This window comes from Pseudopodoces humilis, chromosome 7 (assembly GCF_049639895.1).
Source record: "Pseudopodoces humilis isolate 2021_Gansu_Grassland_sample_001 chromosome 7, ASM4963989v1, whole genome shotgun sequence".
Lineage (NCBI taxonomy): Eukaryota > Metazoa > Chordata > Aves > Passeriformes > Paridae > Pseudopodoces > Pseudopodoces humilis.
Window position 1 is genome coordinate 54,642,848 of NC_142206.1, and position 27,989 is coordinate 54,670,836.

General features: G+C 38.7%; 1 protein-coding gene across 1 annotated transcript; it reads left to right on the plus strand.

The window, feature by feature from the left end:
* The first annotated feature begins 195 nt into the window (after positions 1 to 195).
* ADSS1 (adenylosuccinate synthase 1) lies at positions 196 to 27,971 on the plus strand. The gene is made up of 13 exons (XM_005520081.3): positions 196 to 437; positions 13,116 to 13,218; positions 14,576 to 14,638; positions 15,380 to 15,430; positions 15,773 to 15,839; positions 16,232 to 16,339; positions 16,689 to 16,770; positions 17,662 to 17,788; positions 18,684 to 18,838; positions 19,989 to 20,113; positions 21,854 to 21,951; positions 23,110 to 23,259; positions 24,671 to 27,971. The coding sequence occupies exons 1-13, from the start codon at positions 252 to 254 to the stop codon at positions 24,721 to 24,723; spliced, it is 1,368 nt and encodes a 455-aa protein (XP_005520138.1). The 5' UTR covers positions 196 to 251; the 3' UTR covers positions 24,724 to 27,971.
* The last annotated feature ends 18 nt before the right edge of the window (positions 27,972 to 27,989 follow it).

The window sequence follows — 27,989 nt, forward strand, 5'->3', positions numbered from 1 at the left end:
GTGTGTCGGTGTGTCTGTCGGTGTTCCGGTGTATGTGTGTACGTGTCGGTGTGCGTACGGACCGCGCGTGTGAGCGCGGCCGAGGCCGGGCCTGGGGGCAGCGGCCCCGCACGTCAGCGCGGCGCGGGGCGGGCGGCGGCGGCGGCGGCGCCCTTTAAAGGCGGGCGGCGCGGCGCGAGCAGGGCGCAGGGTTCGGCAGCGGCGGGGAGCGAGGCAGCGGCTGCTGCGGCCACAGCCACCTCCCACCCAGCATGTCGGGCACCCGGGCGTCCAACGACCGCAGCGGCCACCCCGCCGCCGGCGGGCTGAAGCGGGCGCGCAGCGAGCCGGGCGGTAACAAAGTGACGGTGGTGCTGGGGGCGCAGTGGGGGGACGAAGGCAAGGGCAAGGTGGTCGATCTGCTGGCCACCGAGTCGGACATTGTGTGCCGATGCCAGGTGGGTGCCGGGCCGGCTCCATCAGCCGCTCCCTGGGCGCTTCCCCACCCTGCGTTCCCTTCGGCTTCCGCTTTCCCCCAGCTCCCCTCGGCCCGGCGCCCTCCTCCCCATGCGGGTCCCCTCTCCCCCGCTGCTCCGCCTTTCCTCCCTTCAGCGCTCTTTCCCTCCAGCTACCGCTCCCCGCTCCTGCTGGTCCCTCCGCGCTCCCTATTCCCAGTCCCCGTCCCTCTCCCGCAGCCAGCGGCGGGACGCGGACGTGCCTGGGCAGGCAGCCTTGTGCCGCACACCCCACCCCCCCGGCCCACCCCGTCTGCGCCTCCAAAAGGCACTCGGAAAGAAAAAAAGCCCTGAGCTATAAATATAAATAGCTGACCCTTCACGATAAGCGACACTGGATCCCGAGGTGCCGGCGGGAGGGGGCCCGGGGACGCCTGCCCGGGGAGGAGCCGCTCCGGGCGCTTCCCGGCACTGGGCTGCCCTGGGAAGCCGAGCCCCGCGGCCCGGGGCGCGGTCGGGGCCGCGGGGATGTTCCCCTGCCTGGGAGGGGGCGGCTGGGTGTCTCCGGGCGTGCTGCTGCTCTGGGGAAAAGCGCTATGAGCCGGCCTGAAGGCCAGCCGTAATGAACCTCAGGAGTCTGCCAGTTTTACTGCAGGGGCTGTTTTGGTTGGGCGGACTGTGTTCCCTGCAAAGTGCCTGGAAGTTTATTCTATAAAAAAATAAGTGTTTTAAATTGAGCATGAGTAAAATAGTGGGGGGAAAAAACAAGTTATGTAAAAATACGGATTTAGAGTTGCATGAAAACAGGAAACATCTTGCATGGCTTTGTTTATAGGTATTTTTGAGTTGAATGGATTGTAAAGCGTTCTCAAAACAATGTATTTGCGTAATATAAACCAAATCAGACACATAGGTGATTCCAAATAGAATTGTAGAATAGGTTTGAAGGGACCTTAAAGATCATCCAGTTCCAATCCCTCTGCCATGGGCTGGGACATCCTCCACTAGACCAGGTTGTTAAAAGTGCTATCCAGCCTGGCCTTGAGCACCTCCAGGGATGGGACCTCAATAATGGTAATAACTTCTAAAGAACTGTTTTCAAACATAGTTATGAAACTATCAAAAAGTTATGAACATATTGGACCAACACACCTAATAATTTGTTGTCCCTTTAAACTATGTGAGCACATTAAAAAGTAGTCAGTTTAGTCCAGCTCAGCTGGTATGTACCATGAAATTTATTCTGCTTTAAAATGTATGATAGCTACTAAAAAGCTACAGACATCCTTGAATCTGAGATAATAAATCCAAGGACGTTTTTATAAGTGTATTGTGTAAACAAATGTTATCATGCAGGTTAAGTATTTAGAAGGTGGAGGAAGTATTTTCATTTGGGACATTAAACTCTCAAGATCTTGAGTAACCTTGGGGAGAAGCTTCCCTGCACAAGGTAGCTAATGAATATGCATTACCAGGACCATAGCTTTTTTTCCATATTTATTTCCCCCTTGCCTCCCCCAGTAATGTGTTACTAGGAATTTAAACTCAGGTCTTGGGATTGCTTTGGTGAAAAAAAAAATTAAAAGTTTTAGCTGAGGAAGAGCATTTCATAAAGGCCCCTGTCAAACACTACATTCTCCTGGGGGTTTCTGTTACTACTGCAAGGAGTCATATTGGTTCTTTTTAGGCTCAATTTTGAGAGGTGCCCTGAAGCTGCTTTCAGGACAGATTTGCTGTCCATCCAGTGAGTTACTTTGCAAGTGTGGCCCCCAGGTGCAGCCTCAGAATGCCCTCTGAAGGATACAGGAGTGTGTGTGAGCATGCCAGAAGGGTTGGTGTGTTAGCAACAGGCTGATGGCTTAGATGGTTTGATGTGCTGCTGGGCATGTTAGATCTTTCTGCAGCCTGATGAGGCTGGAATGGATGGAAGGCAGGTGGAGCTAGAAAAGCACTGGGCTCTTTTCAAGATTGTTCACCAATACACGGCATGTGAGACTATAGTAGGATTTCTGATAACACTGGTTAGAAGGCCTGACTATAAAGCATTTGAAAAAGAAAATGAGTCATGATTTACTTTTGAGTGGCAAATTTTATGTAACTTTAAAGAGAAGTGGATTTTTTTAATACTTCAATTGATGTTTTGTGCATTTGGTAATTTTGACTGTGCCATTTTAATAATTGAATATTTCATATTTTCAAAGGTAATCATGTAAGTAGATAATGGTGTATGATTTTTGCCTCTGTTATGGTTTAGTAAAGATATGCACATATTTAAGGATATGAACAGTACTGATGAGTTCTCAGAGTGATAATGGCAGGCCATTAACTTACAGGTGTAATCAGTTTGAGAGGAACTTCATTAATTCTGTGTAGTGCTGTGAAAAAGCTCAGTGTTTAGACAAGAACCTTGCTTCACATTGCTCCTGGAAACAAAGAAAAACTTTCTGTGCCATAGCATTTGTGTATTAGGAGCAATTTCTTAAACAAGAAACACTGAATGACTGACTTATTAGAGATTTTAGAGAAAATGTCAGAAAAATTTGCACCAGACATTTTTGTTAGAATATGGTGATGGATGTTATTTATTACCTGATGTCTTGTCCACTCTGTTTTCTGAGACATTGACAGAAATGATGTTGAACAGCTTGTGGTTTACTTTAGTCCTCAGTGAAATGAAAGTAGAGAACGCTTGAAAATTAATACCTGAAAAACGGATTTTCAGGTCCTCTGAAATAATGGCCCAACTAGAGTAGTTCTTCATCCCAGTAGGATACTTTTTGAGCTAACCTTTTAAAAAAGGTGGGGCTGCCCTCCTCTCTGTGTATTAGGGATTTAAATTCAGGACTGGATTTGAGTTTGAAGGAGTTTTCAAAAACAGTAATTCCCTAGTGTTTCCATGAAAGGAAATAACTTTCATTAAATGTTTCTCAAGTATTTTATTCTGTTGGTTTCATGAAAAATAATTTGTGACATTGGTTACTGCAGAGGAAATGAAATTTTATTTTCTGGGGTACTAGAAAAAAAGGCAAGCAGGTCCATCACAGGTACAAGGGAGGCTTTAAAGTATGTTGAAAAAAAATCCGCATTAAAACTCCAGCCTCTGTAATTTTCCTGGGTGTTCAGAATTTCACATGAATTGATGACTTAATTTGTTGACCAATGCTTAGATTATACACAGTCTGAGTTCAAAATAATTAGATACACACCATTCAGTGACACTGAAATAGAATTTAAATATGAAATATTAGTTCACCAGAAGTAATTGATTTCATTTCACCTTTATACTTGTAGCATTCTTTGTGAAAGAGGATGTTTCAGAAAGGGTAGAAGATCTCTGAATGTGCTAATGGACAATGCTGTACAAAACTTATCATAGGCTGCTTTCATTAAAATACCAGATACACAAACATAAAAAAAAGCAGAAAATGTATTTTTAAATATACTAGTAACAGCAGGCTGTTAAGGAACTGAGTAGGTTTGAGTTCAGGATTTTAATGGACAACATCAAGAACTCTTTTTTTCCTCTAAACTGCTCTTTCAGCAAGCAAAGGCATTCAGAAGACAAATATTAGAGGCTAATATTTCTTTCTTATTGTGGCCTCCTGGGGCATGGAGCTGTCACATTATGCCATCCAATACTTTTAATCCCTGGTATATTTTTAGAAAAGGGTAAAAACAAATATTTCAATGGCAAATATTTAATTTTGGTGTTTCTTTAAAAAACAGATTTTGCATATTTGTTTAAAGCTTTTAACTAAGAGAATATTGGACATAAAGATGGGAGTTCACTTTTTATGTGCCCTCTTAGCATGTTGTCAGAGTATCACATGAGGTAGTGTGGATACATATAGGAAGGGAGCTTTGGTGTTTTCACATGATTTCACATTGTGGCTTAATCTGTGGTAGCTCTCATTCCAGATGCACATTTCTCACATCACCTCATTCCTTGTTCTGTGTCTACCTTCAAAGCTAGAACTGGTGTTAGCTACCAGGGTTTTAATTAGCTGATTTTTCAGATCAGTTTTGGAGTATGATCAAACAGTCACCTGTCACAAGTGCCAAGGGGCCAAGGTGGTGTGCTTCCAGAGGCCTGCTTGGACTAGAGCTGTTCCTAAGAAGTCACAGCTCGTAAGTTCTCAGTTAACTCAGGCCAGCTGGTTCTGTCCTGGCCAGTTCTAGCTGTTTCCTTAAGGTGAGACTATGTAAGGTACACTGTAATAATAACTTTTCACTAAAAATGCCCCATAAACAATTTGATAAAAAATTAAAAGGAAAGATTTTCCAAAAGCCTAACGTGACAGGTGGGAAAGCTATCGCTACTAAATGTGTAGAGGCCCTGTGATAATCACCTCTACCTGCCGCAGGTCACATCATGGTTACTGAATAGATGTGTAAACCAGCTGCAGCACAAATGCATGCCTTTCTTTCCCTTCACACCATCACCAGCGGCAGTGATTCAGCAGCAGGGACTAGGCCAAGGCAGTTTTTAAGAAATTTTTCAAGCTGTCATTTGGCACTGCTGTTCCAGCGTGCCCATGACAATGCTGGATGTCAGTCCTGTGATAATTCTGCCTTCTGGAAGACTGGAGACAATCTGCCTGATGTTATTTGCATTCCCTTAAGAACTGACCTGTAAGAAGCAGCACCAAATAGTAAGAATGTGATTGCATTAAGAGGAGCTGTTATTAGATTTCTTAAGCTTCTGTTATTAAAGTTTGTTTTGCGCTAAATATGCAGTCACTTTTAAAAATATTTCTTCTATCAAGTCTATGCTTTCAGGTTGAGAATTGCTTTATTTTCAGAGATCATCTGATCTTTTGAGGCACATGAACAAAAATTATATTTGATGTTAATAGTGAAGAAAAGCTGAGGAGGTTGAAAAGAGAACCAGAAAAATGGCTGTTAGGGTGTTTTGTGGTTGAGTAGTTCACAGTTATTTGGACTGAGAGGTTTAACCAGCTCATAAACCAAGGGTGTGGAGTGGCTTATTTTCTTTATGTAGTGGATATTAACAAAAAAGTTTGAAGTCTTACCAGTAAGAAAAGCCTGACAGTGTTGTGGGTTTGAGGGGGCATTGCAACATTAGAGAACAATTTAGGCAAGGGTGAAGGGATGTGCCCAGTGCTTCCACACAAGTAACTGTTGTATATTGTTGTAGGTTTCCCTATTTCCTTGTGTTAGTGTTTTAACAAATGCAATGTAAATGTCATATATTTTAGTAACAGTACTTAGAGGAATGTGAAGGAAAATACTGTGGGCAAGTGATTGAATAATAAAACCCAAGCGAGGCAGAAATGCCAGACGAGTAGTTTCTCTGGGTGCTTTAGGTGCGAGATGGGGAGGTTTCCTTTGTTTCTCTGTTGCTGCTGACAGGGCAGGGGAAGCGGCCTAACGTTGTTGTGACTTGTCCCTATTGATCATGGGCTACTGAAACTGTTTGCAACAGGGATTAAATTAGGGCAGTTTTGTGTGATGATTATGTGGAGTTACAGGGGCTTGTTGGCTGCTGTTTTTCTCTTTGTGTGTCATGTGTTGCTCTCCTTTCAATGAGATTTAACAGTAATATTTAGTGTAATTTTTCCCCACAAGATAAAGTAGCATGGAAAGACTTTAATCTCCTAATGATTTAGTGCTTGATGATCTTCAGTGAAGAGATTGATGACCTTGAGGTCATGAGTGTGCAGTGACTGCAGGACTGTTGTTTTTGATTTCTCAGATGTTAGGGAGGGTTGATAATCCCATTTACATGTATACTCATGCAGGTTTCTGAGTAATTTTTTGCAAGATTCCCTGCAAAAACACAAGTAGGTTTTATTTTGCTATTCAACACAGGAGAGGATTTAAGTGTGAGTTGTTTCTTTAGCTACAATGAAGTAGTCCACCCTTCCAAACTTGAAATTCTTTTTGTAGCAATCTGTCACTTCTAAGGTACTTTATCCAATTTTATTTTTCATTATGCTTATACATACTTACATGCCACACTATATCATTTTAAGCTTTAGAACAACATGGTGACACTGCTATTTTAAACTAGCCTTTCCTTTGGGCATCAGCGAGATCATCTCAGGACCACCAGGATTATAAATACTGTATGAGAAGGTCAGGTTTAAAGTTTCCAAATCTCCATAAGAAAGCAAGCTTAATTTTCAATCCCCTTTATAAAGCCTGATGAATTTATTATCCTCTACAAGCATCAAAAGAAAACAGCTGAAAATTAAACTGAAATTACATCTGTTCTATTTCATTCCTGTTCTTAACTTGTTTACAGATATAAGAAAAGTTATGTTCATATCCTTGGATCATATTACTTCTCACAGGGACATGACTATGCTTCAGCAGAGAGAATTAAAGACGAGCAGACTTACCTAGGTTTTTTCATGTTTGGTTTCCTTTATTTTAGTATTTTGCTAGTATTAGAATATTTTTTCCACTGTAGCATTTTCTACCAATGCACCTTGAATTTGTATTCTTTGCATCTGATGCTGGAGTAGACATGTATTTTGTTATAGTGGTCTGTTGTTTTGATGTGACTTGACAAAACAATGAATTGAGTTTGAGAGAAAATAATGTTTGAGTGTCTAGTTTGTCTACACTGTTGTTTAAAACCTGAGTTGAATTAGACTTGGCTTTTCCAGTTGCATTTTTCAGATGCTTAGGAAGACTAAGGTATCTGTATAAGTCTTTTAAAGAAATAATACTACATTATTGGTGCAATATGTGATATAAGCTTTAGTGTTTTTTGTTTGTGGTACAAATAATTTTGTTTCTTTAAAGGGTCAAAAATCTCACTCAGTTCTTCTCAGTGTTTGTATTTATAATCATACTAATTCTCTCATGAGGTTTTAGAAGGTCTCCTCCCATGGGATTTTGGGAGTTTTTGAAGAGATCACTCTTTCAGTTTGGACAGTGGGATCCTATGGATTTTGCTTCTTTGAGACAGCAAAGGGACACACTTGAACAGGAGCAGGAGTCAGAACAGTTCTGTGCAGGGCTGCTCGTACTTGAAGTTATTACTGCAACATAGTCTTGGGAAAGAAGTGCCAAACAAACTAGATTTAGCTGAGGGTGGTTGGGGTCTGGAGATAAATTTGCAACTCAGATCAGTTGTTTGTCACTACTGCAGCTTTAAAAATCGCCATTCCTTCAGTTCTTGAGGTCTTAAGGATAGTTCTGATTATCCCAACCTACCTCTTCCCAATGGGTTGAATTAAAAAATAAAAAAACAAAGTTATGGTTTGCCTCTTGAAACCTGAGTTGGAGTGAGTTGGATGTTACTTAGCAATAGTTAAACTAGAAAAAACAGCAAAAAACTTCCAGTAAGGGGAAAAAACCCCTTCCAGTAAGGGAAACTAAAAAGCATCTCTGGCAACAACCTTCCAGCTGGAATGTGCAGCACTTCCAGTCATTGACAGAAGTGTTCACACACAGGTGATTCAGTGACATTGTCTTGAAGTGATATTGTCTACATATAAAAAGCCCTTAATGTATTGGACTCATCTAACTGGAGTTTTTTTTTAATACCAGTGATGCTCAAACCTCATTTGCAATGGTGGAAATAATGAGAAATCCCTTGAAAATCAATGGGTATTATTATAAAGTTCATGTTAGAGTCAGTCATGCTGGTAGCACTTACTACCTACCTTTATTCAAATTAGTTCCGGGCAGTTGCTGATGTAAGTTAGAAATAGCCACTGTTAATTAAATTGTAAAGAGAAGAAACAATTTATGTAACAATGTTCCTTCTTGTTTATTCACATATGAAATGCTTTAATAAACTGAAGAAAATTATTCAATTCAGGTAACAAAACAAGTATTTTGTAGCCTGCTTGACAGCACGATGAGAGAGGTGTTTGGCCTGCAGATACAGTTGAATTTCAGAAAATGTTTTGCTCCATTGATGGATGGAATTGGTATTACTGAGACACATCATGAAGAGAGAGAGACAAGAGTCACATCATTTGTTTTCAGATGCAGGCTTCCAAAACTGCTGGTTTGTGGCTGGTGTTTCAATTCATAGATTATAAATTCATATAATAATGCCAGAGGGGATCATCTTGTAATCTTGTCCCTGTACCAAGGACACAGTATTCTAGTAGCAGTTGCACGACTGCCAAAAGGAGAGGTAATACAATCTTTCTACTCCTACTTGATATTCCCATTTATACACGCGAGGTTTGCCTCAGGCATATCAGCCAGTACTGAAACTGTGTTCAGATAGCCCCATGTGCTTCCTAGCACAGATATCTCCTTGAGCTACATTTTTGTTTCTAATTTGTTTATTCAAAACCTGGTTGTGACATTTCATACACTCACTGCATGTAGCAGTGGCTAAGGAGCTCAGTGTACTGCTGGTGTGTCTCTCACCTTGGTGGTGTTGGCTGCAGATCTTCAGTAACTGGTTTCTGTTATTTCCCCATTGTTAACTGGAAGAGGGTGAGAACTCATCACTGTGAGACCCATCAAAAACAAACCTGTGTCTTGTTCACACTCTATATAGAGTGTGAAACTATCATATGGTTTTAAGGTTTTTATATGTGATGATCTGATGGTTTTTCATATCAATCTACTTAATCAAATTGTGTTTGGGCATTGTGAGGAGCACTGAGCAAATGAAGGATGTGCCAACCAGGAGAGCATCTGGTAAGACTCCTCCACACTACCTGCCTGGCAAGAGCAGACAGAAACACCTGTAAGCATCAGGACACATTTCCTTCCTGTTCAAACATGTATCATTAGGCTAATTGGGAGAATTGAGTTCCTGCTGCAGGTACTGAACGGCCTCACTGCTGCTCTCAAAATAAATTCTCTGTTTTGGTTGCAGAAAATAAATAAATTATTTTAAAAACAATACAGGCCAAAACAGCAGCCTTTAAGCAGTTTGGAAAGTGGGTTTGTTTCTTCATGGCTTTTTTAAGTTCTACTATGAAGAAAATTACTGTCCTCTGGCAACCTGTTCATAATAATTATCAGTTCCCTGATGCTGTTTATGCCAGCTACAATTAACACTGGCAAAATATAGCTTCTCAGTTTAGTGTATTGATACAGTTCTGGTGTTCAAGCACTCTAGAATAGTAATCAATGAACATGAGTGCATCAATCCAATACCACGAGTAGATCAGTACATAAAAAGCTTGGAAATGGATTTTCTTTTTAAGCAAAGTGCTTAAAAAAAGTGAAAAAAGGCAGTACAAGGCTGCATGTGGTAGTTTAGTCTCTTTAGCTCCTTCTAGTACTGGGACAATATGCAATTTTACACTTGAATTGTAAAATTTCAGAAAATACAGATTAAAATCTTACAGAAAAAAAAATTATCTGAGTACAATGTAATTGTTTTTTAAAACTTTTTAAAACAAACCCCAGACCTTACTGCACCTGTGGAAGGGACACACCCTGGAGCAGTGGAAGAGTGTGAGGAGTGTATGTGGATGCCACTTGAGCAGCTTCCCTCATGGTGCCTTCCTGGGAACAGCATTTCCTACAGCTGAATTGTTTAATGGGAATGCATAGACTATACAGCAACTTATTTCTAGTCGTACCATCATTTCACAATATAGATCATGCCAAAATGGCACTGATGATTTATCTGTCAGAAGTTGTTGCCTTAACATTCCCTTTGTTAGAGACATTTTTTAAGAACTGCAGACGATACCATCTCTAGGGACCTAGGAAACTGCAAATGGTTGAAAATAAATAAGTTTCAGGTGGGCTCAGTGCTGCATGGCAGAGTCTGGATATTAAATGGAAGTTTATGATGTTCATTTGAAACAAGGCCCAGGCAGAGGCTCCGAAAGTTTCTTGGTCCAAGAGGAAGCATCCTGAGGGTCCAGAGAGCACTGCCACTCAGTGTTCAATTGTGTAGTCTTCAAATTAACCCCGTGTAAGATTTTAGGTTCACTTATATTTTGTTAGGAGAAGAAATGGCTCATGAAACTGTATATTGACTCTCAGAACTGGAGTAAAATTAGAAAAGGAGTAGATACCTTTAATATCTCGGCTGTTAGGCTGCCAATATGCTGTTAGAGTAGCTATGTAACTGCACGTGACAAATTACTGAGTTGACCAGATAATAAACAGAAAATATCAGGCCTGTGTAATATTTTGCAAGTGTGGTCACATCCCTTTGGTAATTCAATGCTCTGCTATCACTTCAATTATATTTATAAAAGTGTAACTAATTAAGCTGTAAAAATATACTTGGAAAGCCCTTCTTTAGGAAGCACAGACCAACATGAGTAGTGCAAAATGCAGTTCCAGAGATGTCAATACTAGTTTTTAATTGGAGACATGCTGGTTTAGGTGGTCTGTCACTGAATTTTTGATGTGCATTATCTATCCAGAGGGACTGAAACTGCATCAGGGATTCTGGCCATTAAAGGATGTACAATATCTGATGGTGCTTCTGTGCTTCAGCATTTTTTTATGTATGCCAGCTTTCACAAGCTGCTTGATTAACATCCCTTTTTAAGCATTTGCTAGAGAAAGAGCATTTGTCTGGGTGTCAAGTGTTCAGGAAATTTTCCAAAAGCATAAACTGTCTTTCATAAGCATTCTCATACTGGTGTATCCTACCTTCTGAAATTTTAGGATACAAGAAAATACCTTTGACTATAATTTAGGAACGCTATTATCTTAGATTGTGACTCCTCAAGCCTGATTTCATTTGTTCATATTCATGTTTATTAAGAAAAGCAGTGTAGAACAATAGCATTGTGACTGCAAATAATTTTGAAGCAGCCCACTTCCCTAAGAAAAGAGGAGATTGTTACTTGTACTAGAAGTTAAATTTTTGTTAAATGATGGAGTTAAGTCTTTTAAAGTTTCCATCTTGCAATTGTCTATAGGTGAGCAGAAAAGGAAAGCTGAGAGTCCCAGAAGAAGTTGACTAGCTTTTTTTCTCAGCCTGATAATAGAATAAACCAGTGTTTCAAGCAATGCAATCCACCAGAGTCAGATCTCTTAAATATCATGTAAAGTACTCTCCTGCCTGATTTATTAACCTTCTAGATAACTGAGTACTTTTAACTGGTTTCAGATTCTTAGAACTGGTTTATTATATCTGTGAGGCAAGCAAAATGGCCAGGATTCTCTGGACAAATTATAACTTTGCATTAGAAGGACATTTGGGAATCCTTCCCATCCCAAGGATGAGCTACCCAACAGTTTTTAAATCAAATTAAATTTGTGTGTACTATTTTTTCTGTTCTAACTCTTCCTCACCTCTCCCTTAACAGGTTATCTGTTTAAAATTAATTGTTGAGTTCAAATGTTCTAAAGCGTGGAAATTATTTTCGTCATGTTGCAGACATATTTCTTAAGGTTCTTCATCACACTGCTTAAAAAACATTCTCTTTTTGTAACCTATAGTTTTTATTTTCTTAATGTTATGTTTCAGCATTTAACCACATTTTGAAAGGATTTTCAGTTGCCATTTTCCTGTGTTTTACATACAAACAGGCAAATTAGTAAATGAAGAATAAACTAAACTCTGGAATAAAGTATGTTCTAGTACTCATTTTCATAAATGACTGTTCTTTCTCAGAGTTTTCATGTAACTCTACTCATTCAGCCAACACTCTTTACTGTCTGCAAATTACCAGTGGTACTCTCAGTTCCCCTTCCAGCAGATGCCCTCTTTCTAGACAGTTTAAATCATTCAGTTCTCACATCAAACCCCCCAAGATTTGTAATCATTTGGGACAACTGAAGGCCTGTAGCACCACAGCAGATGAGGAATCAGGTTTCCCAGCCTTATCAGTAGGAGACAAACTTACATTAAGACAGAGCAGGAAAAAACCACGAAGCCTGCTGAGAAAACTGGACCTTTAATTCTTAATATTTCTGGTCAAATGAACTCATGACCTTGATTTGCTCACCACTTTCCAAGTTTCTGTGTTGCCACATTATTCTCTTTTAAAGCTGTTTGTGGAAAAGCAGTTTATTAAGGAAAATACCAGCTCCTATTCTTGGTTCTGGTAGGTCCTGTAAGTCATGAATTGTATCAAACTCCATAAAGTGGTGGTGTTAACTGTGAAGGTCATCTCTTGACCATTTTCTGGGGTTGTCCTGTGTACGGCCAGGAGTTAGACTTCAGTGATCCTTGTGGGTCCTTTCAAACTCAGGATATTCTGTGACTGACAAGGTCACTCAGCAAAGCTGCAAAGTCTGCACATGCTTCCAACCTGACAAAGAGCCTCTGTCTCGAGCACCAAGAGCAGCAGTAGCTGTTTGTGGTTGGGCAGGTGGGAAGAATTTCCATTCAAAGGGAAATACTGGCCTTAAACTCAAGGAAATATCCATGTACGGAAGATGCCTAAAAAGGATGGGCTTGTGTAGGCATGTCAGAGACAGGACTCCAAAGGTGGTAATTAATTCCATTTTGTTTTCCCAGAAAGCTTCAGTTCTTGTCTAGCTCATGCTGCCACTCCCATATTAACTCCTGCTCTGCCATAGCTCTGCCTTGACTTCATGGTATCGTTCTGCTTCATAATTCTACAAAGTCCTGCTGAACTCCTTTGACCCCCTCACTGTCCTGTCGGAGCCCTTTTTACAATGTTACAACATGTTAAGAAACTGTAAGGTGGAGAAAGCAGTGACCAAAGACATGTATAAATAAAAAAAGATGGTCTTGCTAAATGATCTACTGAGAGTTTAGACTTCTTCACGTGTTTCTTTCTCTTGCAGGGTGGGAATAATGCAGGCCATACCGTTGTTGTTGATGGGAAAGAATATGATTTTCACCTATTTCCTAGTGGCATCATTAATCCGAAGGCAATTTCTTTTATTGGTAAGGCGTTTTGGAACTCATTATAAAAAATGTAATTGTGTAGTGGATAGCTGCAACTGTACTTTATAGGAAAGAAAAACATGACTCTCAGATTTGCTTTAGCTTCAGCTGTTTGACTTATTTCACTGATGCTTTAATGTGAAGAGTTACTCTACTTTCAGTGTCGTTTTAATTTCCACTGTTAGAAAACTGAAAGCAAGAACATCTTATCATCTTCCTTTTTATACTTTATGGTAAAGTTCGGAGCCCACCCTCTACTTGCACTCTTTTTTTGTACTTTCAGAAATATATGCACTATTCTTTGGGCATGGAAATGCCAGGAGTTAGCTAAATAAATAATTCTCTCTCACATCTCTACTGATTTCCAGAAATAGGCTCCAAAATGCAGGGCTCTACTTAGGAAGTCATCATCCAGTCCCCTTTTTGTTCACATCACCAGCTGTTTAGGGTGATGTATTTTGCTGTAAAGATACTTGGTGCAGATGGCATCATAAAAAAATTTATGCATTCACTGGACATTAATCTCACAGTTAAATAGTAGGCAAATTTAAGCCTCTTGTCCAAAGCTTTGATTCTTTCTGAGAGAAATTATGTACAGACTGTACAAGAAATGAGTGTAAGTTCTAGTGAGTCATGGAGTTTGTTTTGTTCCATTTAATAATTTCCAAATGAATAACTGGAATCTATTAAACATATTTTTTCTCTCAGCTAAATATGGTGTGTTGTCTTGCTTTCCTATTTACTCCCTTGTCAATTAGTAACGACTATAACTTGAGTTATGCTAAATTTAGGCTGAGACAGGCTCTTGCATATATTTCTGACATTCCCAAGAAGGAGGCAGCAGCTGTTTCCAGCCCACTGCATCACTAATCCTCCACGTCTCGCCAGTACTGCTCTTTATTGCTTGGGGGTTCTATTTTGTAGCTCAAAAGCAGGGGGAAGGCATTGCTAATATATCACAGCACTAGTTTGAACCGAGTTTAAATATTTTCACCGGGGTTTGTCAGTGTGATAAGGCAAGGGACTTCTTTGGGCTTTTTTCTGTGAACAATTGAGGCTGAAGTTGCAGGGCAAAGTCCACCATGAACAAAGACAAGAATCCGCTTACCTCAGCTGGCTGTGCAGCAGCCTGGCATTCATGCCTGAAACAAGCCAGCTCTGCTTTTCCTGAGTTTAGCAGCCCAGTAGCTGCTTACACCAAATCAGGATTTACCCAAAAAGTTCTCAAGATCACTTCAAGTGAAAGCTAGTTTTACTTTTTAAATAAAATTTTAGACAGGAAGTGTTTACAGGCCTTACATCCTAAAAATAAGTGTTTTATTCCTTGCTTTAAAATAAATAATTTATGTTCCCAAAGGTAATGGAGTGGTTATACATTTACCAGGCCTGTTTGAAGAAGCTGAAAAGAATGAAAAGAAAGGTTTGTACCAAGTAATTTTTGACCTACCTTTATGTTGGCAGCCAAATTGAAGGTTTTTGTAAGCTGTTGTTTCTGACCATAAGTATTCAGTGCAGTAATAACATTCTGGAATTTAAATGAGGAAACAGTCTTTAAAACGTTGAAATGTGGTAGTCTTTAGATGTGTTTTCAAAAGTAGTCTTTTCATGGGTTACATGGAGCTTTATGGCATTTGATGCCACATTTGATGGAAAATAAATTCTCAAGTGTGTGCTAAGCTTCCCTTGACTTCAAATAGGGATGATTCAACCCAAAATTTCTGTGCCCAAATATACTCAGTTGGTTCTGCTTTGAGCAAGGCTTTAGACCCTATGACCTTCCAAGATCCTCTACTCCTTAGATTGTTTTATGTTTCCATATAGAAATTCTCTATTTTCTGAGGCACAAGTAGGGTTTAAGTGCTATTGTGTAGCAAGTTAATAATATTTATTTAAAGAATTTTGTGTAAGCCACAGCATTCTGGCATTTAAGAAGTATCTTTGTCCATACCAAAATGAGAAAGCTGATAAGTCAAAAATGAGAAAAGTTTCTCAACAGAAACATTGCTGATATTTGATATTGTCCTGTGGTTTATCCATTTTGTCCATAGTTATCTTAACAAGAAGCCATATAAACTAGCAAAAAGAAAGAAAAAGTAAAGCCAATGTCAAAGCTTGACCAATCAGCACAGCTGAAATTCTACCTTTCTTCATCTTTTGACAGGTTTGAAAGATTGGGAGAAAAGACTGATTATATCAGATAGAGCACATATAGGTAAGTGAAGATTGAAGGGAAAAAAAACCTCACAAATGATTGCTTAGCTCATGATGCTAAATTAAATTATTATTCCACAGAGCAGCTATGTATTCGATCTAACACAGCTTCTTATTATGTTGTGTAATCTGAAGCATGATAATGTAATCTGTATCCACTGAAGAGTGATGTTTTACATGTTTTCACGATGTTTAAGGAATACAGGCTCTGTTTTCACAGAGGAGGCCTGTGCACTGTCAGTGACAGCAGAGTCACTTTGTCTTGAAATTGTGAATGTTTATGATTTAAATAATATTTTTCTCCTATGTTCTCTCACTATATCCATTTGATTTTCCACGGCAGTGTTTGACTTTCACCAGGCAGTAGATGGGCTCCAGGAAGTGCAACGTCAAGCACAAGAAGGCAAAAAGTAAATATTTTCAACACACTCATTTCATTAATAGTTATGCAAATTTGGAAAATCAGTGTAATTTTGGAAAACAGAAATACTATGTGTCTCTAAAGAGCCTTGTTGGTGTTACTAATTCTGTGCTTCTGTTCTGTTCCTATTTATGTTATTGAACAAACCATCAGCTATACTCAAGGCCTCATGCTTTACTGAATACCACAAATATTAGCAATACTTATGCAAAGCCTGAAAGGTGCTCTATATTTATTATAACAGAACTTTAATATCTTTTTATGTCTCAGGCATCCTGTCCAGCATATGATATAGTGAAAAGCTTTGACAAAATTACTTGGCATAAAGTGTATTTTTGTATGTATTTATACAAATTGGGTTGGATGTTTCTTTTTACTTAGTATTGGCACAACAAAAAAGGGGATTGGACCAACGTATTCTTCCAAAGCTGCACGAACAGGCCTTCGGATTTGTGACCTCCTCTCTGACTTTGATGAATTTTCTTCAAGGTACAACTATTTTCATTTGTAAAAGAGTGATAAATTTTACCTGACAGATTTGCTTTTAAGGATATGTTTTTAAATATGTGTCTGAATTTTGTATATAAATTGTCTAGAATGAGAAGAAAACTGGAAAGAACGTGTGTGTGTGTGTATTTCCTGTACTTCACAGAGTTTCTCATAATTTAAAATGTAATTTTGAATATTGGGAAATGCACTGGTTGAAGTGTCAGAGTCCTGGGTGTTTTCTCCCTATAGCTTTCAGTATATATTGTGCATAATATGAACTGAGTTCTTGCCAAAGGTTCTGTGATTCTGTGACTATGTTCCTCATAGATACAATTTCAATATTTTACAGGTTTAAAAACTTGGCACAACAGTACAAGTCAATGTTTCCCACATTGGAAATTGATACAGAAGGGCAACTGAAAAAGCTAAAGGTAAGGATTTATCACTTGAAATACTTATTTTAATTTAAAAAGGTAAAAATGAAGTGTACCAGACATACCACTTACTGAGCTATTTTAGATGAAAAATGCATATGTTCATTATTATAAAGGCTTTTAATAACCAGTACCTGTGCTTTGTAGTAGAATGTTCTCTCTTAATGTAGGCATTAATGTAAGCTCTGTGGAGGATTTAATTCTCCTATAATATTTTACTGTTTTGAATGTTGTTTAAAATGACTGTTGTATCAAAGTAGTAAAGTGAATGCAGGGTGATGGCTTCAATTAGTGTCCAGTGTGTCGGTGGCAATTCCTTGCTTACTGAAGAATTGTTTGTGGATGTTTCAAGATCCTGCTATTACAAGAAAATTGTCTTCTTACAAATAAATCCTAAAGAGCCACTGGTAAAACAAGCTTTCATGAATATGTAAGAAAAGAGGATATTAAAAATATCTCTTACTTTTCACAAGTTTTTTTCTTATAGTTTATCAGAGCTGACACCCTGAGGATAATTTTTAATATTTAAAAGGAGTAATACGTTTTTCTTCTGGTGCTTGGACTAGTTTGAAGTCCCATTCTCAGTGGGGCTAGACTGTAGACAGATTATCTAAAGATTATAGCAACAAAATTGAGTATGTATACCACCTACTGAAATGATACAGAAATTATGGCACCCTAATGCCATAAAACAAGTCATGTTTTCTTATATGACTGGTTCAATATATTGAAAGGAGTATAAGCTAATAGTTGTATTTTTCAGGAAAACACAGTTATTGAGGCTGGAAGCTTAGACTTATCTGTGTGTTTTGTCTTTCAAAAGTGAACACAGCGTTCCCTGCTTCCAGCTATTGTCTGGGGAAGCTGACATTTGTACTCAATTTGCAGGGATATGCGGAAAAAATAAGACCTATGGTTCGAGATGGTGTATATTTTATGTATGAAGCTCTTCATGGCTCCCCAAAGAAGATCCTTGTTGAAGGAGCCAATGCAGCATTACTTGATATTGACTTTGGTAAGTTATATTCTAAACTATGCTTAACTCCTAAGAGATCAGTTTTATTTTGATTAGTTTTATTTTGATTTGTGTTTATATTGACTTGGCAAACAGCAGGAAAATAGAGAAACAAAGTAGTCTTTCCTTAATAGGAACAGATCTCCCAGAAGTAAATCTCATTAAGACAGAGATTGTATCATTAGCAGGATTAAGTGCTTAGGGTTTAAATATTGATTTTTACTGAAGTTTATTCCAATGCAGCTGAAATTTCACTGCAGATATTCTTGTCTTAATTGCTTTTAAATGTGTGTGCACATTTCCAGACAAACCAGGTACTCAATGCAGTGTTGCTTAGGTAATTCCTCTGCCATGGGAGGAGAATTAAACTGGTGCAGCAACCTCTAAGTCTTGCCACTACAGTTGGTCTCTGAAGAGACCAACTCTGAAGAGATTCTCCAGTCCAGAGACGCAGTGTAGGGATCATGAGTAACCTCTTAAGACTTAGACAATTTGTGGCAGATACTCAGAGCCACTAGTGCAGAGCATTTGGGAATGCCAGACTGCGACCTTTACACCAGGCTCTCCATAAACGTAATGGAAATAATTTCTGTGATACACAGAACATTGAAAAAAAACTTTACACAGCAGAAGCATCATATAATAGATCCTGTGCCTAATGGAGGTAGTATTGAGATGCTTTTGAATTTCTCCCTTGCGTGCAATCCTCGGTGAAAGTCGTAAAGGATGAATGACACATAATAAAAAGAATTTGCCTCCCTCTCTGGCTGCTGTTCCAGTTTAGCTTTAAAGCCAAACACAGAAGCAAAAACCTTCTTTGAAGTGATAAAGAAAAATCAGTCTTTGTTTCTTACCATTGCTGACAGAGGCCTGTGCTGCTGTGTTTCTCTGACAGGCACATATCCCTTCGTGACCTCCTCAAACTGCACCGTGGGCGGAGTGTGCACCGGGCTGGGCATTCCTCCACAGCACGTGGGGGATGTGTACGGCGTGGTGAAGGCATACACCACCCGTGTGGGCATCGGAGCCTTCCCCACCGAGCAGATCAATGTAGGTTTAGTGTTACAAAAGGTGCTATGCATGGCTGGCAACAAGTAACAGCCAGCAGAAGGGGGTAAGGGTTATTCCACTGATAAGTAAGCACGGTAATAATAATGCTGAGCAATCACACCCATGAGGAGAGGAGAATTACATTATGAACTTAAGGTATTTGTCATGAGAGGAGAGCAACTCGAGTGTGGTGATGTTACACTGCAGTGACCACAGTTCTGTTGTAATGATCAATGTGAAAACAGATGTCAGCATCTTATATAACATCATTAGGTGTATTTCAGTGGCAGGAATTTGTTGTGGACCAGAACTGTCAATGAATCCCAGAAGAGCTTAAATTACAAGAACAACTTCTGTGCTTAACAGCCTGTGTTCTGTGTGATTTATAGAATAAATGTGGTGTGTGTGTGAGCCAGTCATCCACAAATGGGTCGATAAAAAGGAGGGGAGAGATTTTGGTTATTTTAAACTGTCTGCTGTATTTTCATTATCAAGAAACTAGAATGCTCAGGATATTGATTATGAGCTATACACGCAGCAATCTACAGGGCAGTGTTCTGTATCTAATTTAAGGGTTTAGTCACTAAAATCCTTTCTCTAATGGCTCGGATGAGTTGATGGTATCCTTTGGGTATATGAATCATGAACATAAAGTTTCTTCCTTCTATATTTTTACCACAGTATAGGTATTGCCAGTCTGAATAGAACAGTTGGTAGTCTCATTCTGTGGTGGAAGCAAGGAACTCTAGGTGTTTTGACCTAGACATTGTACAAGCATTTAGTCTTGTCCCCAGAACCAAAAGATGTCAAAAGACCAGATGAAGAAAGTAAATGCAAACAAAATTTTATGAAGGACTGAATTGTCAAGGAAATCTTCCTGCTGGATGAAGAAGAAAAGTGTCTCCTTGGAACACAAAAGTCATATTAAAAACATGATTTGAAATGCTAGTGATTGCAATACAAAAATCCTGTGCATGAGGGGATTTGTTATCTGCCTTAGTCCTCTGCTAGTAATTGGTTTTTTCCTGAAAAATAGCTTTCAAATTGGAACAACTGTATTTTTCTTCCTATTCATCTGTACTTGTTTCTATTTGTTTTCCAGCTATGTTTTCAGTGAAACACCATCAGCATTCTCTCTGTCTTATTCTAGGAAATCGGAGATCTTTTACAGTCCCGTGGCCACGAGTGGGGGGTAACTACAGGCAGAAAGAGACGCTGTGGCTGGTTAGATCTTGTCATTTTGAAATATGCTCATATGATCAACGGATTCACTGCGTAAGCATCAAAGATTTTGCGCTACATTTGGAAGTGATAATTTTGTGCTTCGCAGAATAAATATGTAGGTAACATTAATATAAGTCCAGTAAAGTGTCACATTTTAAGCAATACCATAATGCACAGTGGGCAGCAGAGAATTATCTTAATGCTGATAATAATCTAATTCCTAGCTTTTTCTTTTTTTTTTTTTTCAAATTAAGTGATTTTACAACATGATAGCTGTGATTTTTTTGGTACATGTTTTCACTTCGTTTTTCGTCAGATGGCCAGTGTAGATTGGATCACTGTATTGGTTTTCTAACAGTTTACTCCAGTGTTTTTAATCCAGTGCTTTCATTCTGACTTGTGCCACAGTCTAAAACCTGTTGAGTTTGAGGTTTGGTTGACTCTATTGGATCCTACTTGTAGGAACAATTCTGCATCATTTGGAACTTCCATCTTGATGAGTGAAATTAATGGAGTGATAGAAGGGTACAGCAAATGACACAGCTTTCATTCCAGTTTCAACAGGTTCATTTATTTACAAAGATATAGTCAAATATTGTGTTATAAACTGTGTTATAAATTCTGCTTTTAACAGGCTGTTTTATTTTCTTTGGGACTGGGTAGCTTCTTTGGTTGATGCATTCAGGCAAACTTGTCCATATATGCAAACACATGACCCGAAGCATTTTAATATATTATACTGAAACATAATTTAATATTGTTTATGCTACTAATGTTACAAAGAAACAATGGTCTTGTTCATTAATTTATCAGAAGGGGGTTTTAGCTTTGGGATTTTTTAAAAATTGGATTTATATTTTGCTTTAACTTAACTCTAGTTAATGTGGAAAATTTTAAGAAGATATCAGGTTTCCTTTCATTTCAGGTCTGTAAAATTACTGTATTCCTGTCAACAAAACTATATCCTCTCTGATAATTGTGCTAGCTACAAAACATGGGGAGCTGAAAAAAGTTGAAGAACTGGTTCTATGGTGCTTCTTTCTCAAAAAGTGTCTTCACTTAATTCTTTCATTCATCACATACTTACTGAGCACATATAGCCTAGACTACTATGCACATATCTGTCTAAATCCTTAGCTGCTCAGATTTTTGCTAGGCAACATCTAGAATATTGTTCTGGAGAATTTGACGAGTTTTAAAATGCAGTTTTATTCAGATCAGTGAATACTACAGTGTCTTCTTGAGGTTCCATTTTTGTCTCCCAATATGTTCATTCACAAAATGAATAAGGTTCATTAAACCGAAAGCACAGCCCAGGCACTGAAAGTCAGGATGGGATCCTTCCCAATGAATTGCACACGTGGTTTTGTAACCAGACTATGCTTGTTCTGTTATAAAAGTGTAACCAGTCAATAAGTCTGTCAGACAGTTGCTGTGAATCAGTAGGAGTAACAGAAATAGTCACTGTCAGTGCTGTCAAGTGTCATACCCGTTCAAACCAGGCCCAGCAGGTGCCACTTCCCACAGTCAGAGTACTTGTTCATGCACTGACCTGAGCATGGTGCACCTGGGAGTAGCCAAGCATTTGGAAATGTCTCATAGTGTCTCAGTCGAGTATTCATCCCAGAGGCATGAATTCAGTGTTCATTAACAATGTTCATAGTTGAATACACTTGTGTATTTCTGCTGGCTGGGCTGCTTGAGCTGGATTTGTGAAAGGGCAAAAAAAAGATGGAAAGTATTAGAAAGGAGATTCATCATGTGTGTAACTAACTGATGTTTTTTGTGCAGTTTGGCATTAACAAAACTGGATATTCTTGATGTCCTTGATGAAATTAAAATTGGCGTTGCCTACAAATTGGGTGGAAAAAGAATTCCATATTTTCCAGGTAAGTTGCTAAACCTCTATGTTCATTTTTATCTTTCCTTCCTGTTAATCCAATTTTGCTTTTTAAAATCAGACTTGATTTCTTTTTCACTAGACATTCTGTGGCAATTTATGGAGCTTCAGTATCTGTATAAAGATGGCTGTACCATTACATTAGCATTTTCCATTTACCTTGCATCTGTGTACAATGACAAGAACTTCAGAACAAATAAAATCGTGTGTTAGGTCCTCTATGTGTTGTCCCGTTAGATTTTTTTTATTGGAAAATCGGGGATCTGAAAGTTAGCAAGACTCGAGTCAGTGACTGTGTCATTGGCAATAGCATTAAATGAAGCAAAATTGAAATAAAAGCTGTACAAAAAGGAGATAGAAACAAGCAGAATAAAGCAGCTTCTGGATAGATTTGTTGAGTTTTATTAGCCGCAGCAACACTGTGGTTAATAAAAATATGTATTTCTCCCTCAATAATGATTCATAATAACACTTTTTAGATGTAACAATACATATTTATTTTTTTTTTTACATTAATGATGTTTTCAAGATATGTGTAAGAATCTCTGCCAAGAAAAGGGGTTTGTTCTGTTGAGCTATGGGAGATTTCAGAGGCACAGGGTGGACTGGCAGCAGCTTTCTCACCACTTTTGGTGGTTCCTGGCTGTGGACATAATGAGAATTCCAGTGGGGAAAAGCTTGTTATAAAATTTTTTTAAACTCTAAATCAGTTTTTCACACGACTGATTTAACCTTGCTCTTTAGAGATGAAACTCTCTGAGACAGTAATGCCTTGTCTACTGTTTTATTCTGTGCAAATCTGGACTAAAAAGTGGAAGTCCTGTAAACCTCAAAAAATCTTATTTCCTCAAAAATAAAACTGTAGTGTTGTTGTTGACTCCATGTTGACAGCATAGAGTATATTCTACAGTTTTTGGAAGAGGAAACTGCATTCCTGGATCCTCTTAAATCAGATTTATCTTCCTAAGTATCAGAATTTAACCTCAATTAAGAATAAAGGTGTGAATGATTGAATAAGCCAGTAAAAATACTATTTCCTCATATATCAGTTTTTAATTGTTGTCAAAAGACTTCATTGGTCAAGAGCCATAGGTCTGTTCCCTTAAGGCAGATAAAATCAAGTGTGACAAAAATTGTTCTTCCATAGCTAACCAGGAGATACTACAGAAAGTGGAAGTAGAGTATGAAACAATGCCTGGCTGGAAAAATGATACAACTGGAGCACGAAAATGGGAGGACCTCCCACCCAAGGCCCAGAATTACATCCGCTGTGTGGAAAACCATGTTGGTGTGCCAGGTAAATTTCTCTGTAGATGTCTGTATGAGGATGCCACAGCAGACAGACACAGCTCTGTGAAAGTGCTCAATTTGTTAGTTGGAAGTGACTTTATTTGGGCAGGAGGAAATGAAAGTACCAGTGGTTGGGCTGATGGGGGTAAATGACAGCTTGCCAACAGGCAGCAAAGGGTGGTGTTCAGCAGGCAGGTCTGCAGTGCTGTAGAGTGCTCCAAGCTGCTTCTGGCAAGGATGTAACCAGGGGAAAGATAAACATGTGTTGTTCTTGGCAAATGGCCACCTTCTCTCAGTGAAAAGGGGGTCTGTGCACCGTGCTTCAGCCTGTAGTTAGGCTGATGTCCTCATCTCCCCCTTTCTCTCTGCATGCTGCACTGCTGCATCCCTGTATGAACTGAGATGTCTTTGTTTTGTTTTTTTTCCATTCTTACTCATATAAGGAATTGTGTTGCATAACAGGTACAAGGTTGCTTAGCCCAGTTCTTCCACTTGGGGAATATGAGAGTCTTAATTCATTGGTTTGTGAAGGTCAAGCCACACAGTTTTCTTCAAATCTAACTTCTAGAGCTCTAGATGTGGCAAGAGCTAGGTGTGGCATGAATGGTGGCGTTTGCAAGGGAATTTCCGCAGTAACAAGCTTAGAAAGCTGGTGTGTGTGCTTTTGTTTTCTATAAAGCACCTCAGAGGACACATCAGGGGAGTACAGGCTGGTTACAACTGTGGCAATGCCTGTATCAGTCACGGATCAGGAAACATTTGATAGCAGAGACTGAAACTCAGAGAATGGCCTTTGTGTGGTCAAGGACACACAAGGGATGTGTAAATACAGCTCCCCTTACCTTTATTCCTCTGGTTTGCTGTGTAAAGTCAGGATGCCTTGCTAGGTTTGATGGCTAAAGGAGACCTGTATCCACAGTCAATTCTATAGCAACCATGGGCAATAAAACTGCAGTGGAACAGCTACAGTGTGGAATTTGGGGTAGCTGCTTACACTGGATAATGTTTATAGTTAGAGTCTTATATTTAAAAATTACAGTATGTACAGTATCACTGTCTTATGTTCCACATCATGCAGATTTCAGTCTGGGACAGCTCTGGCTTCCTCTCTGCAGGGATGTAGCTAAACATGCTGTTACTCAAAACAATGGCACCTAAATCTGCAACAGACATTCGTGACCTTCCATTAGGCCTTCCATCTGCACTGCTCTGTGTGTATGGTATAATTATTTCATGCTTTCAAACTTCAGATATCGCACTTTTAGTTCAGTAGTCCAGCTGGAGTAGAGGGAATGAAACTTCCTTCCTAAAATTGGTCAGTCTGTCATGAAGTGTATGAAAGGTGAAAGTTATTCCAGTTCATTAATTGTAATATTTAAACTCAGTTATTTTTCTAATGGATGTGTTTTCCTCCCTAGTTAAATGGGTTGGAGTTGGGAAGTCAAGAGAGTCGATGATCCAGCTGTTTTAAACAAATGAAGAACTTCATTGATGAGAAGCACAACTTGGCATTCATCGGTTCCTTACTGCTTCCTCTTTAAATGGAAATGCTATTTAAAACAAATTCTTCTAGGAATTAAATAGAAACACAACATATATTCTGTATTGTAACATTTTATTTAAGTTCTCAGTAAATTCAGTGTAAAATATCCTTGGTGTCCATCATCAAAAAAGTCAAAAAAAGTATTTCTAACGAGATAGGGAAATATTTTTTTCAATTGATCCATGTTACTATTTGAAAGTACTTTACACCTATATAGTATTTCTCCTTGCTGAAACCAGTATTAAGCCTTTTCCTGTAATTACTGGGTAACTTTAGAATTGTGAAGCTTGGATTTTTCTTAAAATGTTTAAATATCTGTGTATCTGGGTTGGCAGTGCTAGGACAGATACCATGCACTGAAATTGGTTGAATTATAAAGATTTTCAATTTATAAAATACAGCAAAGTTAGGTAGGTATTTTTGACTGCACAAGGCAAAGCAAACACAATTACATATAATTTTATATAATGTTTTTTGATAGCCTACTAAAATGAATGGAGAGCACCTAAAATGAAACATGTATTTATCACAAAGCCTATCTTAGTAACAGATAACATCTGTAAAGGGGCCAAACTGCAGAAAGCTGACCTGCATAATAATTCTTTGAACTATTCTGTGTACTAACAGGCTGGAGACTGTCAGGTGTGTGGCCTTTCTTTTATGCAGTAGGAAAAGGAATGAGTGAAGGTGAAAGGAAGAGAGTCCTCAAGGTACAAAACTCATAAGAGTGGAGCTGAGACAGCTGTGTTTTCTCCATGAACCTGGGATATTTCTTCCTGCTAGTCCTGTAATTGAAGTTTCCCAAGTTCTACTCTGGTACTCTGTTGAGGAACTTGGGACTTGTGGCTCTGTAAGGCACTCACTTCCACAGCTCATAGGTTTCCAAGAATAAATCAATGCATGACTCAATGATGACTGCTGCAGTATTTACACCCCTCACACATTTTGACCTTCCTGAGCAAAATGTAATACCTATTTATAGAAGAGGATGACACGTGGCAGCCAGGGTTGGGACATGTAGAAGCTGTGGAGAGTCCCAGAATCTTCAAGAATGTACTTAGACTTCTTTGTGGATCTTCTAATTTGTAATGGTTATGCATCAAGAGCTCTCAAAAAAGGCCTACCTCTTGTAGAGGAAAAAGATTATTCTAGAGACAGAATTATTCCCTAACTGTGAAATTCTCCATGTAGATGTTCCTTTTTTATACATGTCTCAGAGAGCTATAACAATATTTTTGTATCATTCTCATGGGCAGTGGAAATGGCATCACATCCTCACTGATGCCATTATACAGTGGGTAAAAACAGCCCTTTTCTGACATGGTAACTCCAAGGGTACAAAACTATGACACTTGGCATGAGAAATGGGGAAAAAAGGAAAACCTGTCAGGAGGTCCTGTGCCATACTCTTCCCTTTGTCTTATCTCACTCTATATCAAATAGCAGATAATGTTCAAAGCCATTTGTGTCAAAAAATACTTTTTAAAGTACCAGTGCAAAGCACTAAATGTAACTGTTTAGGGATGTTTTGCTGCTTGTAAGGCAGAATACTTACACCATCCAGCTCTGGTGCAGTCTCTCCATGTCCCAGTTCATAATAGATTCTGGCTTAATGCACAAACAAATACTTTTTTCTCTAAACCAAAAAAACAACAAAGATCACAAAGTGGTAAATCCTTACTTCTGTTTTAACTCTTTTGTCCATCTTTGGCAAATTGTTTAATCTCACTGCTGCTGGTTTTGCAATCTGTGAAATTGCAATTAGTAATACATCCTCACATCTTCAACACTGCCTTTTGGAGTTCCCAGGGTCAAGCCCTGCAGTCCTTGATCCGAATTGAGGAGGAAGCTCTCCCCATCGTATTTATGGCTGTTCTAATGAAAGACCAATGAGATTTCTGACCTTACTTAATGTTTGTGAAGCACTTCTGAAAGGTACTTGGTAAGTGCTAATTATTACAAGCACTGTGAAGTGTGCCTCATTTATATGAGGTACTTTAGGCATAAAGATGCTTGGAGATACAGTAATTAAGTTTTGTTTTCACATGGTTTAACCCTGTGACATTTGCCTTCTGAATGATCTAGAGCTGTTCCTTTTCTTGGCCCCATCTTCCTCTGTGCATTTGTGCTGGGAGGTGGCCGCTATATTTAAGCTTTGGTTGATTTATAGGCAAAGTCCACAGTGACTAACGAGCCACTTGGTGTGCTGAATAACTGGATTAAATTATCAACTCTAAACTGAGTATTTGGCATATTGAAGACAATAGCTTTTATGGTGTAATTTTGACAGGATTACTTACCACTTAATCTTTTTATTTTCCATTTTTCTATTAAGTATCTGTTAAATGCACATGGCCTGTCCTTGCAAGGATTCATCAAAAAACCCAGTGATATTGTTGGTGAGCATGATGTAATAGGCAATTATCCCATTACTTACTCTGTTACCATAAAAATAATATCATGCTTTTCATTTCATAGCATGGATATTTTAAATAAAAGTTCTAGTCCTATTAAATTTTACATGTGCTGTCATTGAATTGAATGTGAATAAGTTCAGGCTTTCATCAAAAATCTCTTTAATCTACTGAGAGACACAGTGCTTAGCAGGAACATTTTAACATAAATTTCCTTTCATTTTGGCTGTTTTCCATGTATGTTATTTTGTATTGTTTGGAATTTCATTTAATAACAATCACTGTGATGAATTTAACTACTTCTTTCTCCCTAGCTAGATTCAATAATAATGGCTAAAACTGGCTGATATATCATCCTGTTTGTTATCTGGATGGAAGAATAAGGGTAAAAGTTAACTGAAAAGTCATAATTTGTGGTAAAGGTTATAGTTTTTTAAAAGTAGCAATTACAGATTCACTCCTGCACAGTAATGTTTTTGAAGTATTTTCTGCCACTTACCCTTACAATATGGCCTTCCTAGTCAGCTACACACTTTCTTACACATTCAGGATAGGATTTTGAAGCTTTTGTAATTTTTTAATTTGGCTGTATATGGTCTTACAGTTCTGGCATAATGCACTTTATAACAGGAAAGAAAATAAAGCATTTCCATAGAAATGTGCAATCTATACTTAGACCTTATGCAGATTTTTTTCAGATGATTTTTGATCCACACCTGTTTATTTTGTCCTTGAAGATATATTAAAACATTTAAAGTAACAGTGCTTGGTCTCTTTCTC